At 36.8% G+C, this 12,994-nt stretch overlaps 1 protein-coding gene and 2 long non-coding RNA genes across 5 annotated transcripts in view; all 3 read right to left on the bottom strand.

The window, feature by feature from the left end:
• Positions 1 to 8,055: 8,055 nt before the first annotated feature.
• The window catches only part of LOC116557379 (vitamin K epoxide reductase complex subunit 1-like protein 1), a 69,993-nt gene continuing 65,054 nt past the window's right edge, over positions 8,056 to 12,994 (bottom strand). For all 3 annotated transcript variants that reach the window (XR_004271490.1, XR_004271493.1, XM_032286848.1), the window contains one exon: positions 8,056 to 8,538. Coding sequence is in view for 1 of the 3 variants with exons in the window: in XM_032286848.1 (XP_032142739.1) it covers positions 8,474 to 8,538 (65 nt within the window). In the remaining 2 variants the exon portion in view is untranslated. The remainder of the gene's footprint in view (positions 8,539 to 12,994) is intronic.
• Positions 9,602 to 9,756, bottom strand: LOC116557382. Its single transcript, XR_004271498.1, has 2 exons — positions 9,700 to 9,756; positions 9,602 to 9,658 (listed from the first exon to the last, which is right to left on the bottom strand). It is a non-coding gene; the product is annotated as an uncharacterized LOC116557382 (long non-coding RNA).
• Positions 9,901 to 11,346, bottom strand: LOC116557384. The gene is made up of 2 exons (XR_004271500.1): positions 11,094 to 11,346; positions 9,901 to 10,958 (listed from the first exon to the last, which is right to left on the bottom strand). It is a non-coding gene; the product is annotated as an uncharacterized LOC116557384 (long non-coding RNA).

Here is a 12,994-nt window from a genome sequence, read left to right as displayed (position 1 = left end):
CCCGGCTTCTATTTCATTTTTATAATTAATCATTTGTATTTAGTAAAGAAATAATTATAGTTGACCCATGGATAATGTGGGGGTTAGGGACTCTAATCTCTGTAAAGTTGAAAATCTGAGTCTAACTTTTAATTTCCCCATCTTAGCTATTAGTAACCCACCATTGACTGGAAGCCTTCCTGATAACATAAACAGTCCATTAAAACCTATTTTATTTGTGCTGCATTATTATATACTGTGTTCTTACAACAAAGTAAGCTAGAGAAATGAAGCTGTTAGAAAGAAAATAATCAGAAAAAAATGCATTGACTTTTCATAAGACATAAGTGGATACTCACAAAGGTCTTCATCTGTCTATGGATTTCAGAGGCAGAAGAAAATCTGCATATAAGTAAACCCCTGCAGTTCAAACCCTTGCTGTTCAAGGGTGAACTGTATTATGTATTAATTTTTGTCACTAAGAAAGTAACTATCTTTAGAGCTGGGAACTCAACAGTCCCTTTCTTGTACCATAGTAAATGGCAATAAGAACCGTAAAATTAAACCAGAGTGCACCCATACAAATTGGAGATTATGTTTTGGAGATACTCACTTTGTGCAGAAGACAGAAAAACAATTCCTTTGTGAGAAGTACAAGTTATGTTACATATTCTTACATAAGCAAAACGGTTTTATCTGTCATTTACACACACACACACATACACATATGCACATGCACACACACATACATGTGCTCTTGCACGTGCATATGTCCACACTAATAAGTTAAAAGTCCTGCTGATTCTTTATGACCAAATCCACTATTTGCAGGGAGCAGCGGATAAAACATCCTACGCTTTGGATGCAGTTATTTTGACTTTTTGACTTGTTCTGTGATGAACTGCCTTTAATGGGTGAACCATGTTTCTAGTTTTATAAGAAATAAAAAGGTTAGAAGTAAGTAAAAGGACCTCTATGATCAGTAGTAGACTGGTATACTTTACTCAGTGGTCATAGGTTTTTCTCCAGGTATACGCGTTACTTGAATGATGAGTTCTCCAGTTATACAAGTTACTTACTTAATTAGTTAATTATTACAAGAAATGGGGTTTCTCTATGTTGCCCAGGTTGGAATACAGTGTCTATTCAGTGGAACAATTACAGCTCACTGTAGCCTTGAACTTCTTGGCTTAATCAGTCCTCCTACCTCATCCTCCTGAGTAGCTGGGACCATAGTCATGTGTGGTTACATCTAGCTGGATACACAGTTATTTATCAATTGATTTGTTTATCTGTTTATTTTTGAGACAGTGTCTCCCTCTGTTGCTAGTATTTGAGTGTAGTGGTACAGTCTTGGCTCCCTGCAGCTTCTGCTTCCTGGCCTTAAATGATCCTTTCACCTCAGCCTCCCAAGTAGCTAGGACTACAGGCATACACCAGCATGCTTAGCTATTTTTCTTTTTAAGGTATGTATGTATGTATTTTTTAGATGAGGTCTCACTATATTTCCCAGGCTGGTCTGGAACTTCTGAGCTCAAATAATCCTTCTGCATCAATGGCTTTATTCAATTAGATACAGAAATACAAGAATCTCCAAGTCAAATGTCAAGGAGGAAAAAGAAAAGAAAAACAGATTAGGGAAAGTTATTCTGTGAAATAACCATCTGATGACAGTCACATATATCATATCGACTTAATAAAAATCTTATATGATGCATTTGTGTCAAGGGTTTCCAAGACCACCCCCAGGTTTGGTGATTCACTAGAAGGTCTCACAGCACTCAGAAAATAATTATACTCAGATCTTTCATTTATTACAATGAAAGGGTACAGGCAAAATTAAAGGGAAAATGTGCATGTGGTCAAGTCTGGAGAAAACCAGGCACAAGTTTCCAGGAGTTCTATCCTGTGGAGTTCCCAGGATCTGCTTAATTCTCCCAGCCTCACATTTTGGCAACACATGTGCAGTGATGTCACCAGTACCAGAATCTCATTAGAGACTCAGTACCCAAGTTTTTTAAATTGAGGTTACTCTCCCTTGCATGTACCCAAATTCCAGACTCCCAGAAGGAAAGCACCTGTTCAGAGTAACCACATTGTTTCTCTAAGCACTTTAGACACAGTGAGCCATTCTTCTCCGGGAATGATGGGAACCCTCTCAATTTCAATTTCCTAAACACCACCCAAGGGGAACAGGCTTGCATGTGGGCCTTTCTAAGGATGTCAGTCTTTTGCCTGCTATATAAAATCTTTTCTGCACCAAAGTTTTAGTCCCAACTAATTTTTGGTGTTATTTTAAAATTTCATTTTAACAGCAAATAATATAAGATAGGGTAACTTGGTACTAGTTTCTGTTGTATGATCCATCCTTAGTTGCAATGCTGGTTACTTTTTTTAGTTTTGGTGACTAACAGGTATTTCTTTGTAAGTTACCATAGCAGTATTAGGTAATTACAATCTGTCCTCCTTATCTCATTAGCCTTTGAGTAAAATTGTTAAATGAAATAAGTCTAATAAATTCTGAGTTAAAATTAGAATAAAAATTGTCTTTATTTTCATTACATGAATCTAGTTTTCATCTTGTGCTAAATCCCTGTTTAGAATTGTAAAATAAGATAAAATAATAATTTATCAATATTTTCTTGCCTGAGCATGCAGTTAAATTTATTTGTTTTACATATTTTATATAATTCAATTTGAGAAATAATGCCTACATGCTATTACTTTGGTCTTTAATGATCTCCAATTTTGGGGGTCACCATGTCTTGCTTAAATATGTCATAATAACAGGTTCAGTGAATATCTTTTGTTTTTTATTTTAGTTTTTGTTCTGGAAATCCTAGGATGCATAGACAATGAGTATCTTTTTTAGGTCAGTAATTTTATTTCTTAGAGCAGTTTTAGGTTTACAACAAAATCGAGGGGAAGGTACAGAGATTTCTCATTATTTTCCATGCCTACCACACAGGCATGGCCCTTCCCATTATTAGTATTTTCCACCAAAGTGGTACATTTGTTAGAACTGATGAACCTCCGTTGACACATTATAATCATTCAAAGTTCATAGTTGACATCAGACTTCATTGTTAACACTGTACATTCTGTGAATTTGGACAAATGTATAATGACATGTATCTATTATTTTAATATGATAGAACAGTTTCACTGCCCTAAAAATTCTCAATACTATGCCTGTTCATCTGTCCCTTTTTTCCTAGCAACTCCAACCACTGATCTTTTCTATCTTCATAGTTTTACTTTTTTCAAGAGTCACGTAGTTGAAATAATATAATGGATGTATTTTTGACTACTTAAAAAGTTAAAGTTCTATGGTGATTGAATGTAGCCATTTAAGATATACTTTGTCCTTTTGTTTTTCTTTTTTTTTTTATCATAAGATCTGATGACATGTGCTTTACATATTTAGAAAACATAATTTGTGTAGATATTTGCCACATAATGGAAACGGTTGAGGAAAATGACACCATGCATTACCACACAGTACACACTGGAGCATCTTGGTTTATGGGGTGGGTTCAGATAGACTCTCTGTTCCCTGGAAGGGAACAAGTTCAAGAGGTTGTACTTTATAAAACTGGAATCACAAAGTCTTCCATACGTACTTTCAGCTGGAAATAAGTCCAGGCAGTGAATGCTATAGGTAAATAACCATGATCCTCACTGATCCTCTTCTTTTGAGGGATGAGTTTGAAAACAGTCTGTATTATGATGACATGACTCACCTATGACTAGATTTACTGTCATGAGGGATGGCAAGGAAATCATACAATTTTGCTTTATATGAGATTTAAAAAGAATTTTTTTCTCCTACTATGGAGAGGGGAAAGCATTGGCACATTCTGGTAGCAAGAGGGCATTGATTTCTTTCTATACATTTTCACATAAGATAGTACTACCTGGCAGCCTGCCACACATCCCCAGTGTTTCTTAAGCTTCTCTCTGAATGTGAGGTGTGATTCGGAGTGGATAAGCTCTTAAAGGAGTGATCTTTCCAGTGGTTTTTTCTGTGGGAGGTAAAATGGCAGGTGAATTTGGGCCTTGTTATACCTAGAGCTGAGCATATAGTTACAACTAATTAAACCACCCAGCACCTTCCCCAGAAGAGTATTAGCCAGAGTAACACATTGATCTCTCTTGAGCTTTTCTCCACTGGCAGCTGGAAAGTTTTTGCAAGAATCCTTGTTTCTGGTCTGATTCCTGTGTTTTTGCTGACTTCTGGTGATAAGTTGTTTTATCCTAACCTGAACAGTTTTAAGTGCAGAGCTAGGGAGGCTGTGTTGTGTTCAACAAAATAAGTGCAGTAGTTCCCCCTTAAATGTAGGAGATACATTTCAAGACTTCCAGTAAATGCCTGAAACCACAAATAGTACTGAATCACATACCATTTTTTTCTACACATATATATCTATGAAAGCATTTAATTTATAAATTAGGCACAGTAAGAAATTAACAATAACTCAAAATATATTGTTATGGTTCTCACCCTTTTTCCTGTGATGATGTGAAGTGATACAATGCCTGTGTAATGAGATGAAGTGAGGTGAATGAGATAGGCATTGTAATGCAGTGTTAGGCCACTATGCACCCCCTGAATCTAAGTCAGAAAAAAAGATGAGCTGTGAGTGACCCTGGATCTTCAGGCCTTAATGATGTTGATGGCTGGCAACAGAAGGAGACTGTGTTGATGACTAATGGGTGAACAGCATATGCGGTGTGGATGTACCGAACAAAGAGATAATTCACATCCTGGTCTGGATGGAGGGGCTCAAGTTTTCATCGCACTTCTCAGACTGGCACATTAAAACTTATGACATGTTTACTTCTGAAGCTTTCCACGTGATATTTTGGGAATACAGTTGACTATTTGCTTTCACCACAGAAATAAAAACTGAATGTAAAATCTGTGTTTGGACGTTGACTCATTTCTTGGTGTACAATTCTTAAAATCATTAGAAATTCCAAGCTGGTGTCTTTTTGTATGCTAATGACTGATGGCTGGAAGCCCCTATGTAGACTCAGGATGGCAAATGGTCATTATTGTGAAGACACTGATTAGAGGGTTGAGATCTCCAGTCTCACTCTGTAGACTTGGGGGCCAAGAGAAAGCCTGAAGGTTTTCAGTCACCACTGGCCTGTGATTTACTTAATCAGTGGTGCATATGTAATAAAGCTTTCATAAAGACCCAAAGAGACTGGGCTTAGAGAGCTTCCAGTTTGCTGGATACATTGAGGTTCCTGGAGGACGATGTGTCCTGGGAGGGCATGTAATCTTCGTCCCACTTCCCCCCACACTTTGCAATGTGCATCTCTTCATCTGTACCTTTTGTAATGTCATTCATAGCAAACTGGTAAATGTGTTTCCCTGAGTACTTTGAGCTATTCCAACAATTCAGTTTAACCCAAAGAGGGAGTCCTGGGAACCTCAATTGAACCTCAAATTGAAGCCAGTTGGTCAGAAGTTTTGGAGCTTCAGACTTAGGACTGATGTAGGGAGGCAGACTCATGGGACTGAACCCTTTACCTGTGGAATCTGATGCTACCTGCAGATAGAGTATGAGAACTGAATTAAAGGACACCCAGCTTGTGTCATCTACAGAAATGATTGCTTGCTTGTTGGTGGGGAAAAACCCTCCCCAGGTTTGATCACGGAAGCCTTCTTTGTTGATGACTGTTTCTATGGTGTGGGAACAGAGAAAAATGTGGCAAATATGTCTCTTCCACACATGTTGTGGATAAGGGAACTACTGTATACTAACTGCCCTTCATACTTTGGTTCAGAAATTATGTTCTTTGACACTGGTCACTCATCAGACCTGTTCTGATAACAATACCGTTTTTAGTCAATCTTATATGGTTTGTCTAAGATGACTGGTATACTGCAGTTCATTTGTAGATATCAAATTTTGATGAATTTATTCTTTGCATTTAGTAAATAAAAAGGAAAGTAAGAGTTCTTACTGCACTAATTACATACCAGTAGGTATAATTTATATTAATTCTAATAAGCTCTCACGTATGCTCCTGAAGGAATGCTTTATAACAAATCATCAGTCCTATACTTTAAAGAAAAATGGTCTAAAGCATGCACACAAGTGTGCATAATTTATTTAATGAAGGCAGAGTCTTGCTGTTTTCCAAACTGGTCTCAAACTTCTGGGTTTCTCAAGTGATCCTCCTGCCTCAGTCTCCCAAGTAGTTGAGATTACAGGCATGCATGACTGTGCCTTCTTATGTTTTTAATATTCTATATATTTATTATTGACTTATAATGCATTTTATCTTTTCCTTTAATAGATCCTGGGAGTGCTGATGAATCTACAGTCAGGTAGGATTTTACAGATTTAAAAAATTATATTAACTAAGGGAATATAGATTGAAGAAACTAATATCTGTTGAGTGTTGTATTCTGGGCTAACCACCCTATTATGTGCTATGCATTTATCTCATAAAGCCATCACAACATCTGTGTTCTTATAACCTACTATTTATTAAATAGGGAGCTGTGGTTTAGAGAGATTGATTAATCATTTCATAACCCCATAGTTAACAAAGTAGCTGATTCACAATTAAACCATCAGCCTGCCTGGCTTCCAAATCTTTCTTTTGCTCCTCAGCATAGATGGATAAAGATCTGTGCAGCAAATGAATCAAGATATATGTTAGAATCAGATTAATGAATACAGTCAAATCTAGTTATATGTTAACTCTCATTTAAGGTTATTGTTAGAAATGAGGTTGGTCTAAGAGTTTGTCCTAATAAACTTGACAATTTCAGTGGTAACCAATATCTTAACTTTACCATCAAAGGCTTTAGGGCAGTGTAAAGGTTTGGCCATAGGATTGTAAATTTTGCAAAACCAAGATTAGTCAAGTCTTAGAGAGAAATTACTTGACTTCCCAGTTTGGTTTTCCCGTTAGGCTAGTATTTCTGCCTACTTCCACAATATTTTTTTTTAGCCTTTTTTTTCTTTTTCAATGACATTTTCATAACCTCTTGATGTTTTAAAGTGTTCTCTGCTTTTGGTGTTTCTTTTGTTCTATTATTTTTTCATATTCTGCTGGCTATGTATCCCCAATTCTCCTATAGACAATCAAAAGCATGCAGAATTTCAGAATTTTAAGGAATCATAGGACTAATTAAAATAACCTCTAGTATTTCAACGTGTGTTAAACATTCTGGTCAAGTGTTTTTCTAGATAGAGAACCTGAGACTCAAATAGATTAGGATAGTTTTCTTTTTGGACATAGGAAGTGGCAGAAATGAAATTTAACTTATTTTAAAGCCCAGTACTCACCCTTCTTTTTTTATTTTACGGGTGCTTTTAGTTGTTGTTGTTGTTGTTGACAGAGTCTTGCTCTCTCGCCCAGGCTGAGTGTAGTGGCGCAGTCTAGGCTCATTGTAACATCTGCCTGAGTTCTAGCAATTCTCCTGCCTCAGCCTCCCAAAGACCTGGGATTACAGCCACATTGTGGTGGCTCACACCTGTAATCCCAGCACTTTGGGAGGCTGAGGCAAGTGGATTATGGGGTCAAGAGATCCAGATCATCCTGGGCAAAATGGTGAAAATCAGACTACTAAAAATACAAAACAAATTAGCTGGGCATGGTGGCAGGCACCTGTGTTCCCAGCTACTTGGGAGGCTGAGACGGAAGAATTGCTTGAACATGGGAGGTGGAGGTTGCAGTGAGCTGAGATCATGCGATTGCACTCTTGCCTGGTGACACGGTGAGACTCTGTCTCAGATAATGATGATGACGATACAAAGGGAGAGTGAGTCTGGTGCACCCAGAGGATAGAATGAGAAAGAAATTAACTGATAAACCCAATGGCAGTGGCTAGGAATGGAATGAGCAGGGGAAGGCCAAGTTTGAAGAGAAACAATACTTTATTGGATAGGAATACGAATTCTTCATTAAAAGATCAGAATATTGGAGTTTATGACAAGTTTAATAAAGATAAATTACAAAGATGAAGAACACAGGATGTTGGGAATTTACAAGGCACATTAAAATAGAGGGTTCAAGGGAGCTATAAACAGGTTGCTGCTTTTTTTGATCAATAACTGACAAACGAAGATTTTTACTGAAAGATGCTAAAACATTTTGAGACACTGGGAAGAGTCTCTACAGCAGACAGAAATGTAGTATCACATGCTTCCATTCTGACTTACAGAGGGGTGGTTTAGAGCTTCTTGAGTACTAGGCTGGAGATTGCTGAACTACATAGATCTGTAGCCCAGGGCAGGTTCCTCCTCACCTCTGCTTCTTTTCATAATTCACTGATGGCCTTCCAGTGTTCATGTAGGCTGGGTCAGGGGCATGATTGACTGGCCAATCAGTGATGAAGTTCAGTTGGGTAATTGGAGGTGTGTCTATGCTGGGGGCAGTTGATGGAGACTCCAGGTAACTTGTTATTTAGGAGCAGGGATGTAGAGAGCCACTCCTGGTCATTTGAGGCCGTCCTTTCAGGAATCTATGCTTTCATAGATTGAAGATTTGAATATTGGAGACTGCCATGGAGCCCTGCACAAGTGGAATCTGGAAGCCCATAGGAAGAAAGATATTTATATAGAACTTAGGGAAATAGAGGTACAACTACCAAGACTGTTTTTCCAGCAGTCTCTCTTCTTGGATATCTGAGTGCCTATGAAGGTTTTCTTTTTGAGAGGGAGTCTCACTCCATCACCCAGGCTGGAGTACAGTGGCATGATCTCAGCTCACCACAACCTCTGCCTTGAAGGTTCAAGCATAATAGCCTCCCTAGTAGCTGAAATTACAGGTGTTTGCCACCACGCCAGGCTGTTTGCATTTTTAGTGGAGATGGGGTTTCACCATGTTGGCCAGGCTAGTTTTGAGCTCCTGACCTCAAGTGATCTGCTCCCCTCAGCCTCCCAAAGAGTTGGGATTTTAGGTGTGAGCCACCATGCCCGGCCCTACCTGTGAAGTATTTAAGGGCTTCTTAGTTAATGTGGATCTGAAAAAGGTAGGATGTATAGAGTGAGTATAATTGCATTTTTATTACTGTTAATGTGTTAATCTTTCTGGGAAGAGTATTCTCAAAGAGAACATACACCTTTGTTATTAGACTTCTGTGCACTTAGCATACACATGTTTCAAATATTGCAGGTGATTCTATGTACTGTTTTGGGACAAAGGAAAGCAATGGGACCTTCTTAAGTGGTTTCTATGCTAAGGAGTCAAGACTGCCAATTTGAAGTGACAGAGATTAGTCTTTTAACTAGAGATAGATAATAGACAAGAAACAGTAGATCTTTCTACCTTTCTTTAGGTCATCAGGTTTCTCCCAGTTTAGGTAACAAAACTTATGTCATTTATTAGTTGAATTTTAAGTACAACTTCAGGATAGATAATTTGTCAGAGTAAATTATCATCAGGCTCTGGTATATGTTGGCTGTCCCTATTTGTTATGGAGCTCAAAGTCAGTGTTCATTGAATATTGTATATATTTAGACAGGTAGAGGTGCAAAAGCAGGTAACCAAAATCTATTTTTAGAGCAGAGGCCATATTTTAATTATATCAAGAAACATTATTTAATGTACAGATAGCTAACCTTTTCCCAGATTGTGTTTTTGTTTTTTGAAGGGAGAAGCTGAATATGACCTGGCAGTTAAAAACTTTGTAAAGAAATCAACTTGCCTCATTTTCATTGTATATTTTTGCTCTAAAGCATTTTCCACGAACTGTGTGTTGATTCATGCCCTAAGCCAGATGATGACAACTTGACTGTTACCACCGAAGTAAATTGGCCTCTTTAATTTTCTCACTCAAGTTTTGCATATTATTTACTTTTAAAATTTAGCAGTGGTTTATCTACCTTTTTTTATGTTGGTAATATAAGGTTGGTCAGAGAAAAGCATAGACATGGCTAGTTGATTTTAAAAAATTGTTTAACCTCATTAACAAAGGATTGATTAAGTACTGTGACAGGGTGGGGGCTGAAAGAAAATGAACTGGAAACATAGTGACAGGAAAATCACATTAGAATATGCTTTCCCCAATAAAGGAAATATAAAATTTGGTTAAGGTTTATTTGGATAAATATTAATATTGGCTTTTAAATCATACTAGTGTTACTTTCATAATATTTATGCCTTTATGAATCTTCAGTGAATCAAATTACTTGTAGTTATCATGGAATCTCCCTGGTACTTTTTATTGGCAAAACTGTGCAGCACATAGCATATACCTTTTCTTGGACACTTATTATTTTGTTATGTAGTTTTTAGGAGACATTATTTTTTCTACTTCTATTATTACTTCTGTAGTGAGACTAAAATAATATTAAAATTTGTAGAAAACTAGCTGAGTATGGTGGTGTACGCCTTTAGTCCCAGCTACTTGGGGGTTTGAGGCAGGAGGATTTTTTGAGCCTAGGAGTTTGAGAACAGCCTGGGCAACATAACCAGATTGTATCTGCTTTAAAAATATAAATTGTAGAAATGTAGAAATTTAAATTTATGTTATCAAAATTTGTATTACAAATGGATTCTTCTGTGTTTTATAAGTTGTCCATAAAGAGTATAGGTAAAACACTTCATCTAATGAATAACATGTATTTTACTGCAAATAACCAGTTATATACGCAGACTCTTAATACCAATATGGTAAGACTTTAACACCATGATTTTGTCATTGTAGTTTATTTAAACTATCCACTCAAAGTCTTTATATTACACTTGGAAATTTAAAATTTCAGAATTTTTATGTTTAGTTGTTTAAATAATCACTTGAAGTTCCTGCATACTATGAGCTACTGGAGGTCATAGACATATTTGTGTGTATCCTGGAGTACCTGGAATACAGTCTTCCATGTAAGAGGCATTGTAATTGTTGATTTTTCGAGATGGAGTTTCACTCTGTTACTGAGGCTAGAGTGCAGTTGTGGGATCTTGGCTCACTGCAGTCTCTACTTCCTGGGCTGAGGTGATCCTCCCACCTCAGCCATCCAAGTAGCTGGGACTGCAGGCCTTTGTCACCATACTTGGCTGAGTTTTGTACTTTTTGTAGAGATGGGGTTTTGCCTTGTTGCCCAGGTCGGCCTTTAACTGTTGAATTCACATGATATGCCCACCTCAGCCTCTCAAAGTGCTGGGGTTACAGGCATGAGTTGCCACATTCAGCCTTAATAGTTGTTTAATCTGAATAAATAGATGAATGAATTTATATTTAATGGAATGTTATAAGTAATATACATAATGTATCTATTGATTAAATAGTGCAGTTAAAAAATATTGCTTACATTTGTATTGTTTTTTAATGTTTAAGGATGTATAAGTTTTGATGTGTTATTTTGAGAAATTATGCCATAAATAAAAAGAAAATAAATTAGAGGCCGGGCGCGGTGGCTCACGCCTGTAATCCCAGCACTTTGGGAGGCCGAGGCGGGTGGATCACGAGGTCAAGAGATCGAGACCATCCTGGTCAACATGATGAAACCCCGTCTCTACTAAAAATACAAAAATCAGCTGGGCATGGTGGCACGTGCCTGTAATCCCAGCTACTCAGGAGGCTGAGGCAGGAGAATTGCCTGAACCCAGGAGGCGGAGGCTGCGGTGAGCCGAGATCACGCCATTGCACTCCAGCCTGGGTAACGAGAGCGAAACTCCGTCTCAAAAAAAAAATTAGAAATAGGTCATTAATAGCAAAGAGGGTTACAATATATTTTCTAGTATAATTCAACTGGAATCTTAGATTATGATTTTAGACTAAAATTTCTTAAACATTTTATTAGCCCCAACTCATGCTCTAATAAATACGCCTGTATAAGCCATGCATTACTCTTTTTATTTTTTGCCCCTTAATGCCACTAATAAGCCAATATGCATCACGCTTTAGAATTCTGGTGACCAATTCTTCCTTTAGGTGGAAAGTTGATGGAAAATTCTAGTTTTCCCTCTCTGTAATAATAACAGTCTTTCAGGTAGTGGCAGATGACCATGGTTAGCTAATTGAATGTTTTATAGTAATAAAATTAAACTCTGTATCACAGAAATATTTTTTAAAAACTAATTGTAGCACAAGTATTAATCTGTATTGTTAGGGCTATAAAGGAACAAAGGTCTCGGTTACATACCTATTTCTCCATGTACTTTATGGTACATCATGTTGTTTCTTTTCTTTCTTGGCTGAAGCTCATATTAAATTGACTAATTAGGCTTCTTTGTTGTTTCTCCCTTCATCGTCACATTTTAAAAATAATTTATCCCCACCTAATTTTTTTCTCACAGATCTCATTTCTTAGTGACTGGTCTTTCAGTCCATCTGTGTCTTCATAGTCAGCATAGTTACAGCTTTCTCTTTAGTTATCTATGTGTGGCTTTCATTCTACAATTATTGCCCACAAGATTACTCTTTTTTTTTTCCTTTTCTTTGGAAGAGTTGAAATTATACATTAATCTTTAGGTTTTTGAAAAACAGAATAAAAGCAACTAATACTATTTGCAATGCCAACCCACTTAAATAAGGTACCACTATAAACTAAATTCTCATTTTCCCCCACAAGAAGTAATTTATGCAAATAATTACCTCCTGCATATGCCCATAATAAATTATTTTCTCATGTTTTTGAGCTCATAATTAATAAAGTATTTATGTACTAAGCAAATTACTGCTTCATAGTATAATTCTGCTAATTTGCGTGATTCATTTAAGAAGCAAGTGTAGTATAGTGCCAGAGTAATAAAGTTTAGAATGTGCAAAAAATCACTTTGTGTTCTGAAAATAAGTTTATCTAAAATATAAAGAATTATTTCAGTTAAGCTGTGGCCAAATGCATCATTCTGTGGTATATCTGGATGTGCAAAATTATAAAGAGAGCTAGAGAGAAACAGTTTGAATTGTAGTTTTTATTGAAATTGGAACCTGAAAAGATAAGGCTGGGATTTTAGTATGTTTATATATTTTGATTGTCCAGTATAGATCTACAACGAACATTTTAGGTTAAGAAGAAAACATGGAGAGTAGTAACTATGT

This window comes from Sapajus apella, unplaced genomic scaffold (assembly GCF_009761245.1).
Source record: "Sapajus apella isolate SASKATOON/1434 unplaced genomic scaffold, GSC_monkey_1.0 scaffold19, whole genome shotgun sequence".
Taxonomy (NCBI): Eukaryota; Metazoa; Chordata; class Mammalia; order Primates; family Cebidae; genus Sapajus; species Sapajus apella.
This window is presented reverse-complemented; position numbering and strand designations above follow the sequence as displayed.